A 12,593-nucleotide genomic window follows, 5' to 3' on the forward strand; every position below is an offset into this window, starting at 1 on the left:
TTCTTTTCCTTGAAGCACACGTACAACAAGTTTTAACACATGCAGTGTTCACTTGTTCCAGCACTTTACGGATATAGCAGATTTATGGATGTTAGACATAGAAAGGAATCCCCCCATACCAAAGTACACAAAATACTGGAAAAAAGTTCTAGAAAAGCAGTTAAAAGCAGAAAACTAACATAGAAGCCAGAAAAGACCAATCTGCGAGTTTTGCATTCTCGGTTCTTGCTGAGGGTAAGCATCTTCTTTTGTTTTAGTATGGATTAGGGTGCAGACATTAGATTCTTTTGATTTAGGTAGGGCTGGATGAAACCAGGGCAACCTAAGGGGAACAGATGAATGGAGGAAAGTTCCTTTGACCACCACTGCCAATGGTGGAGATATTAGCAGAGATGTTCTCTCCTTGACTGCGACTGACAGGCAGAGATAAGTGGTAGTGTTGTGGGTTTCTGCCTGTCATATACGTATGTAAGTTTGTAGCATTAGCCATGCATGCATGTCTAGGGCCAGCATAATAAGATTTCCCAATATATTTAACATTTTGAGGATTTAATGCACACCATCAGCAATGTGAATAAAGGCAATGAAATACCTGTCACCCAGAAGACACCACAGCTATAATGGAAGACATAAAATGCTGGTACCAGTGAACATGGAGGTGAGTGCTAGAGGAGAAGGAGCCTTGGTAAGACATACTACCTGATTTTTCTGAAGATCTGTTACGGAGTCTACTCTGACACGCTCCGCATTGTCTTCTACAGACTACATGACACCACACAGTCACAAACACGAAAACACATGCACAAACACATACAAGAAAAAAACAAAGAATGAGACATTCCAGATCACAATTTGGAAACCATCTTATTAGCATGACAAATACGGATAATGTATTGTCATGCACAATAAATGCACATCTTTAGACTACGGACAATGAGCAAATCACACAAAATTAAATACATACACAAGTCTTAAATGTTAAAGAGAAACACTACAGCAGGAACATCATACTTACAGATCTTTCCGTTGCTGCATGTTTTTAAACATACTTACCATTTACAAAATAAATTATGGAACTTAAGAAAGTGCTCTACATATTTTAAGCTGCTGGTAAAACAACTGCTCTCATAACATAATACAAGGGGTTTCCTATTTGTGAAGAAAAATTCCCCTTAAACTATACCCTTCACTCTGGCTGCCAATAAAAAAAAATGAAGCACTGAAATGCATACAGGCAACACAGTCTACCCATCCACGGTTTCTGGATTCGGACCACCGAAATTAAACAGTGCCTGGCTCTGTTGGGACTAACCCATCTCCCAGCTCGGACAAGAACTGTAGATTTTTCATTCGAATATAAAAATCGCGGCTGAACAGTGACTGCAGCCAATCGTTCAGAATATAATGGAAGACTGGGGGTAATCCCCCAACGATGCTGTTAATATGGATGGGGGAATCGAGTGTATGGTAAGCTTACGAATCTCTGGCCTGCATTGTTGTAATGCACGGTTGCTGCATAGAATCATGGGATACAAAGCTCAGTTTTAACCAGCGAGGATGTTAGGCTCCTGCAATAAGATGCACAAGATTACATGCATCTGCGATATAGGAAATTGGATTTTCAGAATTTAGCACAGTTGCAATGTTTTCTGAAATGCACTGGCAGATCATCGATTTCTCCTTCTGTCTGAAGTTGAACTTTACAGCAAGGATTATCAGGAGTCGCAGTGTAGTGCTAGTGAAGGTTGTATGATAAACAAGTCGCGTCCATTTTATAACACAGCACTTGGGAGTTATGCTGAATGGTCATTGATGCTATCAGGGGCACAAGAGCTAGCTGTAAAAGACTTAAAGCAGTAGCAAACCCTTTAAACAGAGCAGTTTGGTCTTTGTAGCCATTTTATATTTTGCCAAAAATAAAAACAAACATAACATACAGCTCTCCAAATTGATCGTAATCAAATCAGGCACTAAAAGCAAAACCAAAGCACACACAAATAAAGAGGAATGTACAACGTAAAGACAGGTTTGTGTCCCAGTGTTTACCTCACTCTGCTTTCTCTTCTTTGTGAAGATATATTTTATAAATGATTCCTGCAGAATTTCTTGTTTGACCAGGTAATGCCAAAGACGTTTCACAGGAAGTGCAGAATAATCTTTGGATCTGTATCAAAGATTGCAAGAGTGTTTTAGCACGAACATGTTTAATATGAACGGTCACATCTTTAAAGGCAATGTAGAATGTTTTTGTCTATACATTGTCTTCAATATTTTCTAGACTGAAACATTTATTTTTAAAAGAGAACTATGGGGTTAGTGTTTTTGCCATAGTTCTCTTAAGGGTCACGGGAGGACATATACCAGCGTCCTCCTGTGACCAAAAGCTCAGTATATCGCAAGCTACAGCTCGCGGTACACTGAGACGGCCGCAGCCGGGATGGATCCTGACAATGCTGCCGAGATCCACCCAGCTGCGTGAATGACAGTTGGCTCTGCCCCCTCCCGTTCCTCCAGTCAGCGTTAGAGGATCGGAGAGGGGAGAGTCCCTGCAGGGAGCGGCGACTGAAAGCTCTCTGCAGGGAGATGATCGAGAAGTGAGCAAGCGACAGTATGCATTCGCTCACATCCCGATCTATTGAGCCGACGTTGGACAGTTTCATTGTCACACATCGTCTCAAACTATGAGGATGAGTGATTTTCACTCACCCCATGGTCCTCCTTAAAAAAATTATAGTCAGCTTTATATGAAGTATTGCAAATAAATATTTCAGATTTACAGTTCTGAGCCAGGAGGTGGACAATTCCACGTGCTTACTTGGCTAATCTTAACTGCTCTGCTGTTTACAAAGCTCAAAAGCTAAAGCTCAAATTATACACACATGCACCTAAATGACCGTCCCTTCTCCTCACTCTTGGCTCTGCATAGCTCCACACAGACTTTCAACAAAAGACCGTTTATGGCCCCATTTACTCCTGTGAATGGGGCAGATTACATGACCCTCACAAATTCCTCAGTGAAACTCAGGCGATCTGCTGCGATACATGCGAACGGGCTGCAAACAGCTGCACAGGGGTTTGTAAGTCTCATATGATCACAGCTGTGAATGGAGTCTAAAATCAAAATGCTTTTACTTTGCCTTCTCGCTCTCCTCAGAAAATATCAAATGCAAAATGAGTGTCAATGGTGCATTTCATAAACATAAAAAGGCATAAAATATCAGTTTAAAAGCTTATTATTTAAAAAACAATGACCCCAAAACCAATATAACGGACATTGGGGCAAAAAAAAAGAAAAAAAGCTGTGTTATTAGTTAAAATAGATTTATGAAAATATTACAGCATATAATTGGTCGAGTAATATAACATTTAGTAGTCCTTAAATATTTTACATTTAACACAGGAGGCCAATGCTACTCACTTGAATGGTGTATTTTCAGGATCCAGCATTGCTTTATGCCTAAGAATAGCAGGTCCCGCACCAACAGCCAGTTCACTTGGAATGGTATTTATATAATTAGGAGGGGGGCCCCCAAACTGGTCCATTCTCTCGTGCAGAATCTGCTCCCACTTTTCTAGGTTTTTGACAACAGCAATGCCAAGTGGGGACTTAACAGGTAGGTCTAAATAAAAAAAAACCCCACAAAAAAACAAGATTTTATAATTTGTACAAGGCATTATATTATAGACACTATAACATTACAGGAGGACCTGGATAAAATAGGGGAGTGGGCATTAATGTGGCAGATGAGGTTTAATGTCGATAAATGCAAAGTAATGCAGTAAATCATGAATACTGGCAAAACAAAAATAACGTAAAAGCTAAATGTGAAGCCTCTCTATCTATATATATATATATACACACTGATCAGCCCTAATATTGACTAGGTCCCGCTTTTGCCGGCAAAACAGCCCTGATCCATCGAGGTATGAATGCCACTAGACTTCTGAAGGTATGCTGCGGTATGTGACACCAAGCCATCAGAAGCAGATCCTGTAAGTTGTGATGTGGGGCCTCCATTAGATGCCCAATTGGATTAAGATATGGAGGCCGAGTCAACACCTCAAACTGGTTTTGAGTTCCTCAAACCATTCTTGAACCATTTTTGTAGTGTGGCAGGGCGTATTACCCTGCTGAAAGCGGCAACTGCCATCAGCGAATATTGTTTCCATGAAGGGGTGTAGTTGGTCAGCAACAATATTTAGGTAGGTGGTATGTGTCAAAGTTATAGCCACATGAATGGCAGTAGCCAAGGTCTCCAAGCAGAACATTGCCCAAAGCATCACACCACCTCCGCCAGCTTGTCTTCTTGCCATAGTGCATCCTAGTGCCATCTCTTCTGCCAGGTAAGCGACACACACGTACCCGGCCATCCAAATGATGTAAGAAAACGCTATCCATCAGACCAGGCCACCTTCTTCCATTGCTCCGTGGTCCAGTTCTGATGCTCTTAAGCCCGCTGCAGGCACCTTTGGCAGTGGACACGGGTCAGGATTGGCACCCTGAGCGGTCTATGGCTACGCAGTCCTATACGCAACAAACTGCAATGCACTGTGTGTTCAGACACCTTTCTATTGGAACCAGCAATAACTTTTTCAGCAATCTGAGCTACAGTAGCTCTTTTATTGGACCGAACTACATGGGCCAGCCTTTGCTCTGCACGCGCATCAATGAGCCTTGTCTGCTCATGACCCTATTGCTGGTTTCCTTCCTTGGAACACGTGATAGCAGTACAATGCATTTAATTATGCAGATACAGGTCAGAAGCTTTAAAAAGTCAGAATGGTAAAAAATATGTGATCTCGGTGACCGGGTAATGCTGATCTACTCGGATTTTCACACAAAACTCTCTAGTTTACTTAGTTTACTTTAGTGCAAAGAAACATCCAGTGAGCAACCGTTATATGGATGGGATGCCATGCTGAAGAGAGATGTCAGGAAAATATGGCCAGACTGGCTCCAGCTGACAGAAAGACCCACTCTTTATAACTGTGTGAGCATAAAGGCATCTCAGAACCCTGAGGCCTGGTTCACAACTGGGCGTTCCAAGAACGTGTGATTTGCGCATTTTCGCCTGCGATCACCGTGCGTTTGCGGAATCACGTGCAAAAATGCGCTTGTGGTGCCATTTCTAATGGCACCCCGAACGCAGCCGGCAAATGGCACGGCAGAAAAAGAAGTCACACGCGTTGCACACAAAGGTGCAGGATATGACCCCATTCCAATCAATGAGTCCACGTGGCAAACGCAGTGCGCAAACACACACAACCACACGTTCCCAGGACGTGCAGATGTGAACCAGACCTCAGGGGGATGAGCTACAACAGCAAAACACCCAATGTAATTTCACTCCCGTCAGCCAACCTGTCAGAATGGTAAAGCTGCAGTGGAAACAGGCTTACCAAAACTGGACCGTTGAAGACTGGTCCGATGAATTCCAATTTCTGATGAGGCACACAGAGAGTAGGGTAGTCACTGGATTAGAATCCAAAAGAATACACTGGGGATGTGGTAGAATGGGTGATCTGCAGCATGAATGTGCAGCTGACAAGTTTTTGCAAATTGCATGATTTAATCTCGTCAACATGGACCAGAATGTCAAGGAATGTTTGTTGAATGTGGAAGAAAAGCTATTTTGGCGTGTGTGCAGATAGATATATATATTTTTTTAATTGAAAGTAATGCAGGGAATCGCTTGCTCAACCCTCCCTCATATTAACACAAAAGTACTGGGAGAGGGGTGCTATTTATTTACATTTTTGAGAAAGCATGGGGAAAAGAGAAAGACCAACCTGTTAATTCCAGTCCAGCAATTGGAAAGAAATTCTTGAGATTATGAACTGCAAGCTTCACCATTGCTAGTCGTATGAGAGTCCAGCTGGAAAAAAAAACAGCAACAACTCAATGGAACATTCATCTGAAGAAACGCAACACAAAGCAAGTCAAACAGCCTCTAAACTTTCATGTACACTACTCCATTGCATAGTTGTTGCTTCATACCTTGTTGCCTATTTATATTATACAGCTCATTTTTTTTCTTTTTAACATTTGAATTAAGGATATCAGAAAGTGGAATTCCTATCATTTTAACTTTAATGAATTCCTCATTACTGTATATACTTGGTCATCTCTATTAATTATTTTTCTGCAAATGCGGTGCATTTCTGATGCATTTGTGACGCGTTCCAGTGCTTTTTTTGGGGCCGTCATTATGCAGATTATTCTGAGGCTACTTCCTTCTTCATTCCGTAGCACTTCCCTTTGTGTGAGTAAGCTGGTGAACAGACATGTTTTATTTGTATGCAGGCATGTTCTTTGTGATGGCTATTGCAATCCTGAGACAACGTGCTCACAGGAGACATTGTTTTTGGGTGCAACCACACTTGAAGCTAAGAGAATTGGATGGTCAATTTTGGACTTTAACTGCTTGCTGACCAGGTGTTTAGACCCCCTTCCTGACCAGGCCATTTTTCAGTACTTATTACTGAAAATTTTGGAATTTTTTTTTTTACATTATGTAATACAATTATTATTACCCATTTTTTTGGTAAAATATAAAAGGCGGGGTCACGTCGGGTAAATAGACACCAAACATGTCAAGCTTTAAAATTGTGCGCACCCGCGAAATTGCAAAAAGCTACCATACCAAAAATTGACCATAGGCGACGCTTTAAAAGCTTCATTTTACCGCTCATCACTTTAGTGTTATCAGTGATTAATGGCCCTAGAATGATTGCTCTCACTGCGACGTTCGCGGGGATATGCAACATGTGTGGCGTAATGGGTGCATTCGTTGTTTTCGCACATATACGCACCTGACACATGCGTGTATGTATGGGTGGGGACTTGAAAAATAAAATAAAAAAAGTTATACTTTTTTTCCCCACTTAACTTTATTGTCATCATATAGGGCTCTAGCAAAGCATCTGAAGCTGAAGAGTGACACAAGAATGCGGAAGTGATGTAATATACATCACGTCCGCATTCTGACACACTGGAGAGGGGACAAGAGGGAGATGGTGTATGGATATCCCTCTGATCCCCTTTCACAGAGCCACCATGCTGGTCCCGGGCTCGCACCGCTTTTAATTTTGGGCAGGTTTCCACTCACGCGCGTGGGAGTGGCTTACGGGACGTTTAAATACGCCCGCTCAGATCTAGGAAGCTCCCCGGCCGGCCGTATTTTTACAACGGCCGGCCAGGAGGCGGTTAAACGAGGACTGGTGGCCACATTCAGAAAAGTTTTTTTCATTCATTCATATGTGTATTCAAAGGTGATAAGTGTTATTTATCCTTGCTGTTGTGTTCCAGTGTGTTCTACTGCGTTTTTGCATGTTGCAGTGCAGAGAAAATATGACATGCAGTATTTTTCCCCCCTCCACCAGAACGGACTGCACTGGCGTGAACAGAGCCCAGAAATCCCATACAAATACATAGGGGAGCATTTTTGGTGGGGGAGAAAAACGTAACGTACTGGATCTGATCCGGACATGGTGTGAATGGGTCCTAAATAGTGACAGACGGTCCTCTACTTGCACTATAGAGCTGTGTTATTAACCGTATACCTACTCCTCTTAAGGTGCCCATACACCTGCCGATTATCGTATGATAATCGCGGGCGATCCCGTGATTGTACGATAATCGGCAGGTGTATGGAAGGCGTGCAAACGTTTCTACTATATGGTCACACGTCTTTTGTCTTCCGAGCACGCTTGAAATCCTGCCGAAAATCGTACGATTTTCGGCGGGTTAGTGGCGTGCTCGGCAAATGCCGAACGGGCAGGTGTGCGCAAGCGCACACTGCATGCTCAGCATTGGAATCAACGGAAGACCTCAGCGAGATGATCGCAAGTACTATCTGCCTGTCCTAGATGGGCAGATCGTACAAGATTTTAATTACCTTACAACCATCGCACAACAAAAGTCGTGCGATGGTTATAAGGTGTATGGCCAGCTTTATGCAAACCAGTATGTCAACCAATTAATGTTAGGAGTAGGATCCAGTACTTGTTAAGGTGCCCATACACCTTGCGATTATCGTACGATAATCGCGAAAAATCCCGTGATCGTACGATAATCGCAAGGTGTATGGAAGGCGTGCACCCGTTTTTACTGTACGCTCGCACGTCTTTTGTCGACCCAGCATGCTAGAAAACCCGCCGAGAATTGTACGATTGTCGGCGTGTTTGTAGCCTGCTCGTTCGACAACTGCGGAATGGGCCGGTGTGCGCACGTGCACACTGCTCGTTCAGCATTTCGGTGATCGCAAGTAGGATCTGCCTGTCCAAGATGGTCAGATCGTACGAGCTTTTAATTAGCTTACAACCATCGCAAGAAAAAAGTATTGCAATGGTTGTAAGGTGTATGGGCACCTTCAAGGTGCCCACACACCTTACGATAATCGTGGTAAATCCCGTGATCGTACGATTATCGTAAGGTGTGTGGAAGGCATGCGACCTCTACTACTGCGTGCAACCTCTACGATCTTAGGAACATGTTCGAAAACCAGCCGAACATTGTGCGATTTTCGGCAGGTTTGTGGCATGTTCGCAAGATAAAAGCCACACGGGCCGGTGTGCGCAAGCGCACACTGCCCGTTCGGCATTGCGGTGATCGGAAGCCCGCCCCTCAGAGGGGCATGCTTGCGATCATTGGTGTACAAGCGAGTAAACCAGACGGTTCCCTATCTGCTAGGACAAATGGAGGGATTGTCACCTTCTGAGTCTTCTAGCAGTCTGTGTAATCTGATCTCACTTGTGAAGTATGTTTCAGCACATGAGCTGTTAAACAGCCAAGATAGTAGGATATCTTGTTTGTGGGTTCTCCTGCAAACACTGGCAGCTGACAGGACTATTTGGGGAAAAACGCAATCGGACAGGTTAGAAAACCTACCTTGTGGCAGTGCACCACCCCCTCACCTTCACATATGCCTTAGCGGGACGCTTGTGTTTAAGGCCTCATTCACACCAGATGCAGTGCGTTCCGGCCCTATTCTGGCCAGAACGCACTACCTCGCATTACGGTCGGCTCACTTTTTTGTGGGGCAGGAGGGGGCGTGGCGATCAATTGAAGTGAATGGCACCTGAAAGCCACCCCCTGCGGCCGCAATGCGATCGGCCGCGTGGGATTGCAAGGCACATTAGGCCTGCGGTCTGGTCCAAACAAAATTCTGCAAGCACTATTTTGTTCAGAGCGAACCAGACCGCGGGCATATTGTGCCTTGCGATCCCGTGCGGCCGGAGGGGGTGGCTACGGTGCCATTCACTTCAATGGACCGCCCCCTCCTGCCCCACAAAAAAGTGAGCCGGTGTTCTATCAAAGATTGTGACTGGGTTGGAATGTGTGAGCGGTCACACATTGTAACGTAATCCCACCCAGTTTTCGGCGGTGGAATATGTGACCGGCAAAAGGTGAAGAATTCCAATGCTTTCTCAGCTGTTCCAGGGCGGATCGGCATCGCAGATTGTATTTGCAGGAGAACCAATCTGCCCTGGAACAGCTGACCGGTCCTGAAATATCACTTCTATCCGACTTTGTGGAATGTGAGATCCCACTCCTGCACATACGATGGAACAGCTGAGAAAGCGTTGGAATTCTTCACCTTTTGCCTGTCACATATTCCACCGCCAAAAAACTGGGCGGGATTACTTTAAAATGTGTGACCACGTGACCTGTTACACATTCCACCGCCGAAAAACTGGGTCAGTAATTTTAAAAAGCAATGAAGGGCTTGTTCACACCAATTGCGTTGCGTTCCAGAGCGCTAGCCGCTGGAACACAACGCATTCGCTCACAAAACTTCCCCCTGCGTTCTGACAGTGCATTGAAGTCAATGGCACCGCAGCCACGGCTTCCCGCCAGCAGTGCGATCGGACACATGGCAAAACAGTGCCTGCGTTCCTTTCCACTGCAAACTAAAAAATAGAGCATGCAGCATTTTTCGCGTTTGCCACGTGTCTGATCGCACTGCGGGCAGGGGTGGGGAGGGCGTGGCTGCGGTGCCATTGACTTCAATGCACAGCCATGCCCCTCCTGCCCCGGAACGCAGGGGGAACGTTTGTAAGCGATTGTGGTGCGTTCCAGCAAGCCGGAAGACAAACAGGAAACCAGTATTTTCAGCAAGAGGTTGGCAATGATATTCTCCATATTTCTCTCAGCACAGGTTACCTTTCAGCTACTGGAAACACATTTTTATAAACACAAATGTATTTTTTCGGCATGGGTCAGCATTACCATTCTCTTTTGGGGAAAATTTGCATGCCTACTCCATATACTTGAAATTCATGCTTTCTTCCCAAAAAGACACCCTGGCCCATGCCAAGCAATTATATTTCACTGCATCCATCTTTGTATTCGCCCATCCTAATATCTACTTCAAAACGTTCAAACAGCCCTACAGTTCTGACACCATCTATTGACTTTACTGCCTTCTCCTGCTACTTCAGTATCACCAGTGTGGTATGCTGCATCTACGTCAATAAATAGATGCATTTGGAGTGCCGGTGTCCCTGTTTCTACTCATGCTACTTCAGACACAAGTGGCACAATAAGATTTGTAAACAGCTGGCCGCTGTACAATCACTTACAGCACAATTGCATATGTACATCGTAGTGAATACATCACCTCTTTTACCTGTAAGAACTGGAATTGGTGTGTTCTTGTATTTGTGTATCAGACAGAAATGCATCATCATCCTCATCGTCATCACTCGGAATACTTTCATCTGAGTCGTAAATAAATCCACTGTCAGACAGAGGAAGGAATGGCTGTAGTAAAAAGCAGAAGAAAGAGGAAGATCAGCATTTCACTGGGATAAAATACCATTCAAAGGTCAAATTAGCATATTAATGTGTCAAACTAGTATGTAACTTCTGCTTCCTAAAGTTATAAGCTTGTATTGTGAGCCAATTTTTCAGGCTAGCCAAACTTAGCCAATGATATTCAATTCTCAGAACAATCTATAGCACAACTATACAGTACTACATAGCATGCATACATACCCACCTCCAACTCTATGGCTTACAACTGGAGGAGGGGGCAACGGTGACACAGGAAAGGCCAGCACTCTGAGACTGGGTGATTTAATCCGGTGACATGGCAACCGTATGTACTGATGTTTCAGGGACAGAGTACTGTTATCAAGGTCTCATAATGATAGAGAGTTCACTGCAGTATGGAACCACATTGTATGCAAGCAATTGCATTATTTCCTAATACAAGTCCCCAAATGTACAAATTTTAAGACAAATGTTAATACATTTTATGCTGTATAGTTATAACTGACATTTCTGTTTTGCCTGCAGAAAGCCATAATGCTTTCTAACCAACAGGGTATAATGTATCTACATTTATAAATCAGAACTTATAGAGAATCAAAACTAAAAAAAATCACTGAAGTGTAATTGACCGCTACAGACGTATCCATATGAGCCCTCGATCTTAAAAATACACAGATGGAATGGAATATAGAATATCACAGATCACCATCAAACATGTAGCCAATATCAGAGGCAAATATTGTGTCTGATGGAGAAAAACGGAGGCAAAGGGATCATGGTAGATGCATAACCTTCAGATATTTTGTCTGCTGAATGGGTCAAACAGTGATGCACAATGTAACTCCGTCAGTAAGCTTATTAAGAAAATGAATTAACAAGATACTACAAATGCCAAAAGACATGCTAAGAATTGTTTGAGTTTAAGAACGTATCTTTAACACTTAAACCAGAAATTTCATCGGACTAATCTTTTACGGAAACGTTACTTTATGCATATTATTACAGGGTTATGAAAATATTTTAGCATGCACATACTTGTATGGGGGCATGTATATGGGCAAGGTATCAAGTGAAAAAAAAGTGTTGCAATGACCTACATTTATAATGAACGTGCCGGTTTAGTCAGTGGACAGTTACCTTCTACCATTATTAACTAATTAGACATTGACAAGTTAAAATCGCAGGCACATGAAATTTAGTGATTTTGTGGATAATTTTTGTCTTTATTAAGGTTAGGATTGCAAAACGAAATGTAATTATTTTTCCTTTTCAGTCAGATAAATATGAAATACTGCATTATTAATATTTACTGTTCTGATTTTGAGCTAGCAGCTGGAGCTTTGGGCTCATTTTTAAGTTTTTCAGACTCTCAGCTTGCTTCTGTAATGAAAGAAGCCCGTTTACAGAACTCAATAGATCACGCTAAAATGTACACATAGTCTGGGGTTTCAGTCAGACTAATTGTGCCTCAAATAAAGAAGTATCTGCAGTATGCCTCTGTAGCTAACTATGCAATTTACTGACAATTCTTTTTTTATAATAAAAAGGATAAATGTACTTTTTAAAAAGCAGTTATCCTTTGGGTCTAGTCCCCCCCACTTCCTGATCTAAGGTAACCCCCTTCCTCCAGATGCAATCTGACAGGGCCTGCAACCATAGTCTACTGTCCCCTGTCTGTGACTGCATTTGATCCTCATACCCAGGTATGGCACTGTATGAGTCTATGGGGATCGAATGTGCAGGTGCATTTGATGGAAAGAAAAATATCATCCAGAAACTCTGAAAACTCCTGCAGACCATGGCACAGGTATGTATC

The 12,593-nt window shown here is 43.2% G+C and overlaps 1 protein-coding gene across 1 annotated transcript in view; it reads right to left on the bottom strand.

Moving 5' to 3' along the window:
* DMXL2 (Dmx like 2) overlaps positions 1-12,593 on the bottom strand; it is a gene marked incomplete at its 5' end in the record, with an annotated part of 67,057 nt that overhangs the window by 14,920 nt on the left and 39,544 nt on the right. The window contains 4 exons of the mRNA XM_018571467.1: positions 2,047-2,164; positions 3,419-3,620; positions 5,791-5,876; positions 10,632-10,765. Of these exons, the coding sequence (XP_018426969.1) occupies positions 2,047-2,164; positions 3,419-3,620; positions 5,791-5,876; positions 10,632-10,765 (540 nt within the window). The remainder of the gene's footprint in view (positions 1-2,046; positions 2,165-3,418; positions 3,621-5,790; positions 5,877-10,631; positions 10,766-12,593) is intronic.

This window comes from Nanorana parkeri, unplaced genomic scaffold (assembly GCF_000935625.1).
Source record: "Nanorana parkeri isolate BGI_ZX_2015 unplaced genomic scaffold, ASM93562v1 scaffold1764, whole genome shotgun sequence".
Classification (NCBI taxonomy): domain Eukaryota; kingdom Metazoa; phylum Chordata; class Amphibia; order Anura; family Dicroglossidae; genus Nanorana; species Nanorana parkeri.